We start from the raw sequence: 9280 nt of genomic DNA on the forward strand, positions 1-9280 counted from the left end.
AGCTTGAGGCTCCATCTCAAAAAAACACACAAAGGGCAGCACCTGTAGCTCAAAGGAGTAGGGCACTGGCCCCATATGCCAGAGGTGGCAGGTTCAAACCCAGGCCTGGCCAAAAAACGGTAAAAAAAAGAGGAACATCAACCTGCCTCAGCCTCCCAGAGTGCTAGGATTATAGGCGTGAGTTACCACGCACCAGCCTGAATTTTTTTTTTTGGAGATAGAGCCTAAAGCTGTTACCCTAGGTAGAGTGCTGTGGCATCACAGCTCACAGCAACCTCCAACTCCTGGGCTCAATCAATTCTCCTGCTTCTGCCTCCCAACTAGCTGGGACTACTCCACTCCCACTAGTTGGGGTGCCTGCCCCAACACCTGGCTATTTTTTGGTTGCAGCCATCATTGTTTGGCAGGCCCCGGTTGGATTTGAACCCGCCAGCTCAGGTGTATGTGGCTGGTGCTTTAGCTGCTTGAGCCACAGGCTCTGCCCCCTGATTTTTTAAAAAACTTTTTTGTTTGTTTGTTTTGAGACTGAGTCTCTGTCACCCTAGGTAGAGTGTTGCATCTTCATCTATAGCTCATAATAACCTCAAGCTCCTGGGTTCAAGCAATCCTCTTCCCTTAGCCTCCTAAGTAGCTGGGAGTACAGGTATGTGCCACCATGCCTGGCTAGTTCTATTTTTAGTAGAGACGGGTTTCTCTTGCTCAGGCTGGTCTTGAATCTTGAGCTCAAGCAATCCACCTGCCTTGGCCTCCCAGAGTTCTAGGATTACAGGCATTAGCCATGATGTCTGTCCTTAACTGAATTCTTACTGAGTTGAAGTGTGGGGATTTCTTTTGTTAGAAAAACTGAACAGGCTTGGCGCCTATAGCTCAGAAGCTAGGGTGCCAGTCACATACACTGGAGTTGGCAGGTTCAAATTCAGCTCGAGCCTGGCAGACAATGACAACTACGTCCATATAATAGCTGGGTCTTGTGGCGGGTGCCTGTAGTCCCAGTTACCTGAGGCTGAGGCAAGAGAATCACTTAAGCCGGAGAGTTGGAGGTTGCTGTGAGCTGCGACACCACCGATACTCTACTGAGGGTAACGACGTGAGACTCTGTCTCAAAAAAAAAAAAAAAAAAAAAGAAAAGAAAAACTGAACAGACTTGGTAAAAAGAGTTTTTAATGATGTTTTCATCTATCTACATATTAACCAGGCCCCATCCTGCCTAGCTTCTGAGATCAAATTGAAAATTGGGCACATCAGGGTGGTATGGCTATAGATTTTAATGATGTTTTCTGATTTATATCATAGAGTCGGAAAAGCTGAGTAAGATGAGTTCTCTCTTGGAACGGCTCCATGCCAAGTTTAACCAAAATAGACCGTGGAGTGAAACCATTAAGCTTGTGCGTCAAGTCATGGTGAGGATTGTGGTGAAGTGGGTAAAGTGTTGTGTTTAGATAATTATTTAATAAGCTAAGCTCCCTGTGTGGACTTACTTAAACTAGTTACAATAGTGTGTCTTCAACATTATTTATCACAAGAAACATGGTGGCTATAGACTTTAGTTGTCTACCACGGAGGAAGTATATTTACAATATTGTGTTATTTGTGAGTTATGGTATACTGAGGTGCTTCGAGCAAAGGTGCTAAGAAGTAACACCTATAAGAGGTACATTTGCTAGAGTGGTGTAATGAGAAATTTTTCATTTCTTATCAAGCTCCTTGATGTTAATGTAGTAGATAATGTGCATCTATCATCTATAGGTTGAGTATTCCCTATCCTTTTTTTTTTTCCCCAGACAGAGGCTCACTCTGTCACTTTGGGCAGAGTGTTGTGGTGTCATCCTTGCTCACAGCAACCTCAAACTCGGGCTCAAAAGATCCTCCTGCCTCTGCCTCCCTGGTAGCAGTGGCTATAGGTGCCCATCTCAGTGCCCAGCTAGTTATTCTATTTTTCTGATCTGGTTGTTGCTCAGACTAGTCTTGAGCTCCTAAGCCCAAGTGATCCACCCCACCTCATTCTCCTAGAGTGCTAGGATTCCAGGTGTGAGCCACAGTGCGCAGCTAGTATTCCTTATCCTAAATGCTTAGGACCTGAAGTGTTTCACATTTCTGATTATTTTTTAAATTTTGGAATATTTGCACATACATAATATTTTGGGGATGGGACCCAAGTCTAAACAAAGTATTCTATTAGGTTTCACATATATCATAGACACATAGCTTGAAGGTAGTTTCATACAATAATTTAAATAATTTTGTGTACGAAACAGTGTTGGAACTCTGTTTTGACTGTAGTCCATCAAATGAGGTTAAGTGTGAAATTTTCCACTGTGACATCATATAGGACAGGTATCCTCAAACTATGGCCCACGGGCCACATGCGTCCCACCTAGGACATTTATCAGCCCGCTGGGTGTTTTTGCTGCTGCTGCCTGTCCTGCTTAGCAGCTGAGTTGTCCCGGGGCCTGCAGGCTGGCCCTCCAACAATCTGAGGGACAGTGAACTGGCCCCCTGTTTAAAAAGTGTGAGGACCCCTGATATAGGAACTCAAAAAGCTTTGGATTTTGGATTTTTGGATTGCTCATTTGGAAAATGGTGGACGCTTGTACTAGTAGAGTTTGTGATTGATTCTTAATACAGGTGAATTCTGGGTTTTCACTCATTCTCTATCAACCTCTTTCTTGATAGTACTACTACTACCCAAATTATTCACCAGCATTGGAATCCCTTAGCAAGTTACATGGAACATGAGGGGTTGAAGAGTATGTGGTGGGCAGTCTCAAAGCTGCCGTTAAAAGTTCTGTATAATTCTAGTCGTAGTCAAATGAAATAGGAAAACTTTACTCTTATTTTAATTTAATTAATTTTTTTTTTTTTTTTGAGACAGAGCCTCAAGCTGTGCCCTAGGTAGAGTGCTGTGGTATCACAGCTCACAGCAACCTCCAATTCCTGGGCTTAAGCGATTTTCTTGCCTCAGTCTCCCAAGTAGCTGGGACTACAGGCGCCCGCCACAATACCTGGCTATTTTTTGGTTGCAATTGTTGTTTGGCAGGCCTGGGCAGGATTTGAACCCTCCAGCTCTGGTGCATGTGGCTGGCACCTTTAGCTGCTTGAGCTACAGGCGCTGAGCCTTAATTTTGTTATTTTGAGACAGAGTCTCACTCTGTTGCCCTAGGCAAGAGTAGTATGGCATCTTAGCTCACAGCAACCTCAAACTCCTGGGCTCAAGCAATCCTGTTGCTTCAGCCTCCCCAGCAGCTGGGACTACACATTCCTAGCACAACAGCCCGGCTAGTTTTTCTATTTTGAGTAGAGATGGGGTCTTGTTCTTATTCAGGCTGGCAACTCCTGAGCTCAGGGGATTGGCCCGCCTCGGCCTCCCAGAGTGTTAGGATTATAAGTGTGAGCCAGTACACCTGGCCCATTTTAGTAGTTTTATTAATGTTTTAAATGATGATAAAAGTATAGCACAACTAACAGAAGAACTGATTTTGTTGTCAAAAGACCTCTTATTTAGGATTGACTCTAGGACTTATTATGTGAATTTGGACAGATCATTTTTCTCTTGAGTCTCAGTTTGCTCATCTGGAAAATGGTGGCAGATAATCCTAGTTAATTTTCCACATAGTTTTGTCATAACAATCAAATGAGAAATGAGATAATGGATAGCAAAATGTCATGTTGCTAAAAAGCCTGTAACTGTAAATTATTCAAATGCATGTGTTTTGTTTTGTTTTGTTTTGTTTTTGGAGACAGAGTCTCAAGCTGTTGCTCTGGGTAGAGTGCCATGGTGTCATAGCTCACAGCAACCTCCAACTTGGGCTCAAGTGATCCTCTTGCCTCAGTTTTTCTATTTATAGTAGAGATGGGGTCTCACTCTTGCTCAGACTGACCTTGAACCTGTGAGTTCAAGCAATCCACCCACCTTGGTCTCCCAGAGCGCTAGGATTATAGGAGTGTGCATGTGTATCTCCTGACTCAGGTGTATATACAGTGAAGGTATTGAAAACATATATGCAATAAATGAATGGCAATTTTTCCAGTTTTGGAATCGAGAGATTGTTATTTTTATACTCCAGACAACTACATTCTAGTTTGATAAATGTTCTGTAAATGATACTGTCATTAGAGATACATCATGTATATCTATCATCAGGTAGCTGCACAGACCTGGTAGAGAGATTCAGGTAGCTGCTAAGACCCTCTCTTTTTTTTTTTTTTTTTTTGAGACAGAGCCTCAAGCTGTCCCCCTGGGTAGAGTGCCATGGCATCATGGCTCACAGCAACCTCCAACTCCTGGGCTCAAGCGAGTCTCCTACCTCTGCCTCCCAAGTAGCTGGGACCACAGGCACCCACCACAATGCCCAGCTATTTTTTCGTTGCAGCCATTGTTGTTGTTTGGTGGGCCTGGGCTGGATTCGAACCTGCCACCTTAGGTGTACGTGGCTGGCGCCTTAGCCACTTGAGCCACAGGCGCTAAGCCCTAAGACCCTTTCTTTTAGGTTACCAGCATCTTTGTTTGGTCACCATGGCTTTCCTTGTTTATTTATTAGTTCAGATTTAGATACTTAATTTTATTTGTTTATCAAGACTTTAATGAATTTTCAACATCTGACATACTTACCAAATCTCAGTAGATTAAGTAGTAAATCAGAATGCCAATTTATTAATCTACAACAAAGGGTTTATCTTTCTGGTTTCCAAAATACTGGTAGTCATTATCTAGAGCATTCCTTCTCTAGTCAGCATGCAAGGAAAGTCAGACTAGTAATAAATCATACATTTGTTGCATAAGAATGAAATTAAAGTAGAGAGAGAGATTTATGTAGGGTATAGAAAGGGCTGAAAAACTATCCTTGTACTAAGAAACTGCTATCATTTATGGAAACTGGAATGTTTTGCAGAGAGAAACTTCTTCTCTGCATAGGATTAGAAAAACTGTTAAATGTTTTGTTCTTTGGTAGTCCCTTTTCTAGACTGTATGTTCTCTTTTCATAGGGTGAAAATAGTTTCCCTAAAATTTGATTATATTTTTCAGGGCTCAAAGGAGTAGGGCACCAGCCCCATATGCGGGAGGTGGCAGGTTCAAACCCAGCCCCGGCCAAAAAATAAATAAATAAATAAAATAAACTTTAATCAAATTTGATTATATTTTTTCAGATTACATGCACCTTGTTAAACTTGAGAATTGTCAAATCTCCTGAGCTACTTGATTTGTCATTTAACTGTCTAAATGTTAATATATAGTCACTTCTACAAGAGGCAGAGCTCATCTATTACATTTTGATTCTTCCTAATATTTCCCTGAAGGTTATCTGATGTTAGGTCTGGGACCACCCTTTCCTAACCTCATTCATATGGATATGTATATATCCCATGTATATGATTTTTTTTTTTATGGATGGACATAATGATAGTTAAGATTCTGTAGGCTACATAGAATCTATAGACTATCTGAATATTACTACTAGGATAACGTGTATGCTTACCTGAAACACTATTAGCTTGGTTAATTTTTATCTCAAATGTTTTCCCACTTGATCTAGGAGAAGAGGGTTGTAATGAGTTCTGGAGGGCATCAGCATTTGGTCAGCTGTTTGGAGACATTGCAGAAGGCTCTCAAAGGTTTGTAAACATCTTGAAATATGCTGATTTCATAAAATTCCCAATTTAAGAAGGACTGTTTTATACTTACACTAGAAAAACTCTATACTAGACGTTGCTCTTGCTTTCATTTATGCAGTTGGAATGAGTTTTCCCCTGCACTTTTGAAACATTTAGTTTTGAAGGATCAAAATATTTTGGAGGTTGGGTGGTGCCTGTGGCTCAGTGAGTAGGGCACTGGCCCCATATACTGAGGGTGGCAGGTTCAAACCCGCCCCAGCCAAACTGCAACAAAAGAATAGCCGCTGACAGTATCAATGTACACAGCTATGATCTAATAAAAAATAAAAAAATAAAAAATAGCCAGGCAGTTGTGGTGGGTGCCTGTAGTCCCAGCTACTGAGGAGGCTGAGGCAAGAGAATTGCCTGAGCCCAGAAGTTGGAGGTTGCTGTGAGCTGTGTTGCCATAGCACTGTACCGAGGGTGACAAAATAAGACTCTGTCTCTAAAAAAAAAAGGTTGTTTATTTATTAAAAAAATATTTTGGATGCTGATAAAAGCTTAAATGTAATAAATAAAGGTTAAGTGTAAAGAAGCAGGAGAGGCTAGGCATGGTGGCTCATGCCTATAATCCTAGCACTTTCAGAGGACAATCTCTTGAGCCTAGAAGTTCACAGCTGCAATTAGTTGTGATCATTCGGCTGTATTGTAGCCTCAACACCAGAATAAGATCATGTCTTTTGGGTGGCGCCTGTGGCTCAAAGAGTAGGGTGGTGGCCCCATTTACCGGGGGTGGCTGGTTCAAGCCTGGCCCCAGCCAAAACTACAAAAAAAAAAAAAAAATCATGTCTCTTAAGGAAAAGAACATGTTCTCTTTTAATTAATTCTCAATAGGAAGATGGCTATTTCACAGCTGGGTGTTGTGGCGGGCACCTATAGCTCCAGCTACTTGAGAGGCTGAGGCAAGAGAGTTGCCTAAGCCCAAGAGCTGGAGGTTGCTGTGAGCTATGAGGCCAAGGCACTACCAAGGGTGACAAAGTGAGACTTTGTTTCTATAAAAAAAAAGGCTATTTCAACTCTATCCAAAAAGATTTTTTTTTTTTTGTAGAGACAGAGTCTCACTTTATCGCCCTCAGTAGACTGCTGTGACATCACACAGCTCACAGCAACCTCCAACTCCTGGGCTTAGGCTATTCTCTTGCCTCAGCTTCCTGAGTGGTTGGGACTACAGGTGCCCACTACGACACCCAGCTATTTTGTTTTTGTTAACAGTTTGAACCCACCACCCTCGATGTATGGGGCTGGTGCCCTACTCACTGAGCCATAGGTGCCGCCCAGGATCTTTCTGTCTTTAAAGAATACCTTTTAAAGTTATTAGGAGCATTCTTTGTGATTTCTTTCTTTCATCCTTTCATAGTAACGTCTTTACCAGCAATGACTGATCGTTTGGAGTCCATAGCAAGACAGAATGGGTAAGTAGTCTATCTGTAGACAGAAATGTTTAATTTAGTGATAACTTTGGGAGGCTTTATTTATGTGTCTTCTATTAATTTTTGTTTTGATTTGTTCCTGCTAGACTGGGCTCTCATCTCAGTGCCAGTGGCACTGAATGTTACATCACGTCAGATATGTTCTATGTGGAAGTGCAGTTAGATCCTGCAGGACAGCTTTGTGATGTAAAAGTGGCTCACCATGGGGAGAATCCTGTGGTATGTGTTGTTGATATTTCACTGGAATCTGTGGGGTTTACTTAGGGACATTAATTTTAAAATGAATTGTTGGGGTTTAAGTAGTTTGGGTTTAGGTTTTTTCATGAGCCACTATAGAGATGATGTGATGGGCTGCAACATTGACAGCTATAGAATGGAATTTAGAATAACATGGGTCCCATCTCTGACATCATCCAAGGGCATTTGACAAGTAGAAACATCAGATGAACACTTACCATTTCATATCAACAAACGTGAGCCGCAATTGAACAATAGGTGGTGGGGATACAGAAATAATAATGTATGGTTCCTATCCTCAAAGAGAGTATAATTAAGAAGGACAGATAATCTATTAATAAAAAACCCTGTAATAGAGATGAATGTAAAATGTGTGTAACCAAACAATTTGATGTGTATTCCAGAGATGGCATTAAGGACAGTTCCTGAAGTTTTAAACAAGTTATGGAAAGTTTACTCCTTTGTACTATTTCATGTTTTGATTTTAAATTTCCTACCCCAACCCCCTGGTTAACTAAGTAGGAAGAAGATGCCTTTCGATATTGTAATATAAGGACCTTCTTTAGTTTAATGTTCTTGTTAGAATGCATGTGCTATTAATAAAAAAAAAAACTTTTGATGTCTTCAAAGGTGTTAAAGTAGTTAAGTATTTAAACATAATTTCTTTGATTTCAGAGCTGTCCAGAGCTTGTACAGCAGTTAAGGTGAGCAAATAACATTTACTTATATTCCTTGATATTAACAAACAGTGCTGTTATTTACAGCTAGAATTTTCTTTTTTTTTTTTGAGACAGAATCTCAAGCTTTTGCCCTGGGTAGAATGCCATGAATCATAGCTCATAGCAACCTCCGACTTTTGGACTCAAGCGATCCTCTTGCCTCAATTATTTATTTTTAGTAGAGACGAGGTCTCGATTTTTGCTCAGGTTGGTTTTGAACTCATGAGCTCAAGCTATCCACCTGCCTCGGCCTCCCAGATTGCTAGGATTACAGGCGTGAGCCACCTCTCCCGGCCTTCCATGGCGTCTTAGCTCACAGCAACCTCAGACTCTTAGGCTCAAACTATTTATTCTCTTGCCTTGGCCTCCCAAGTAGCTGAGACTACAAGTGCCTGCCACAACATTCGGCTATTTTTTGGAGATGAGTCTTGCTCTTGCTCAGGCTGGTCTCAAACTTGTGGGCTCAAGCAGTCCACCCACCTTGGCCACCCAAGTTCTGGGATTATAGGCACGAGCCACCATGCCTAGCCCTAAAGCTAGATTTTGAGACTGGTCAGAAGTTACTTTGTTCAGGAGCAAATTTATTTTCTGGGGCCAAGAATTTTCAGATTCTGTGCTTGTTCACTTTTGGAATTCTCTTAGTATGATTTTTTTTACCCTACTCAATGTATCCCAGAGTTTCTTACCTTTGGTACTGAATAACAATTTTTTTCCTCCAAATTTCTAGTTTAATAAGGACTTGATTATTTTGAGGGAAAAAATTCTCTGATATCAGGCTGTTTGGATTGGAAAATTCCTTGCTATAGGGGGCTTCCTGTACTGCAGGATATTTAACAGCATTTCTGGCCTCTCTACACTGGCTGCCAGTGGTGTTCCATCATTTGTTAGAAACAGAAATATGTCAACGTTGTCAAAATACTTCTCAACCTCAGTGTCAGTAGTAGTTGAGATACTACCCATCTAGCCTTAGGAATTTTCTGTATGGAAAAAGAGAAATAGAACGTAATCGTTCTAGGCTCAGAGAAGACTTGAGAAAATTAAGTTATACCATGAAAATAACTTTCTCTCTTTTATTTTGAGAAAAATGGTTTCACATTGAAATGTTTGTATTAAACTATCACAGTAAAAGTGTTAGGCTTGGCTCGGTGCCTATAGCTCAACCAGCTAAGGCGCCAGCCACGTACACCTAAGGTGGCGGGTTCGAATCCCCAGCCCGGACCCGCCAAACAACAATGACGGCTGCAA

The 9280-nt window shown here is 41.4% G+C and overlaps 1 protein-coding gene across 1 annotated transcript in view; it reads left to right on the forward strand.

The window, feature by feature from the left end:
- The window catches only part of MED1 (mediator complex subunit 1), a 43621-nt gene that overhangs the window by 4901 nt on the left and 29440 nt on the right, over nt 1–9280 (forward strand). The window contains exons 2-6 of the mRNA XM_023511256.1: nt 1294–1400; nt 5532–5610; nt 7007–7061; nt 7166–7298; nt 7992–8020. Coding sequence (XP_023367024.1) covers nt 1294–1400; nt 5532–5610; nt 7007–7061; nt 7166–7298; nt 7992–8020 — 403 coding nt within the window. The remainder of the gene's footprint in view (nt 1–1293; nt 1401–5531; nt 5611–7006; nt 7062–7165; nt 7299–7991; nt 8021–9280) is intronic.

The sequence above is a fragment of the Otolemur garnettii genome, unplaced genomic scaffold (assembly GCF_000181295.1).
Source record: "Otolemur garnettii isolate 467f Iridium unplaced genomic scaffold, OtoGar3 scaffold00018, whole genome shotgun sequence".
NCBI classification, from domain to species: Eukaryota; Metazoa; Chordata; class Mammalia; order Primates; family Galagidae; genus Otolemur; species Otolemur garnettii.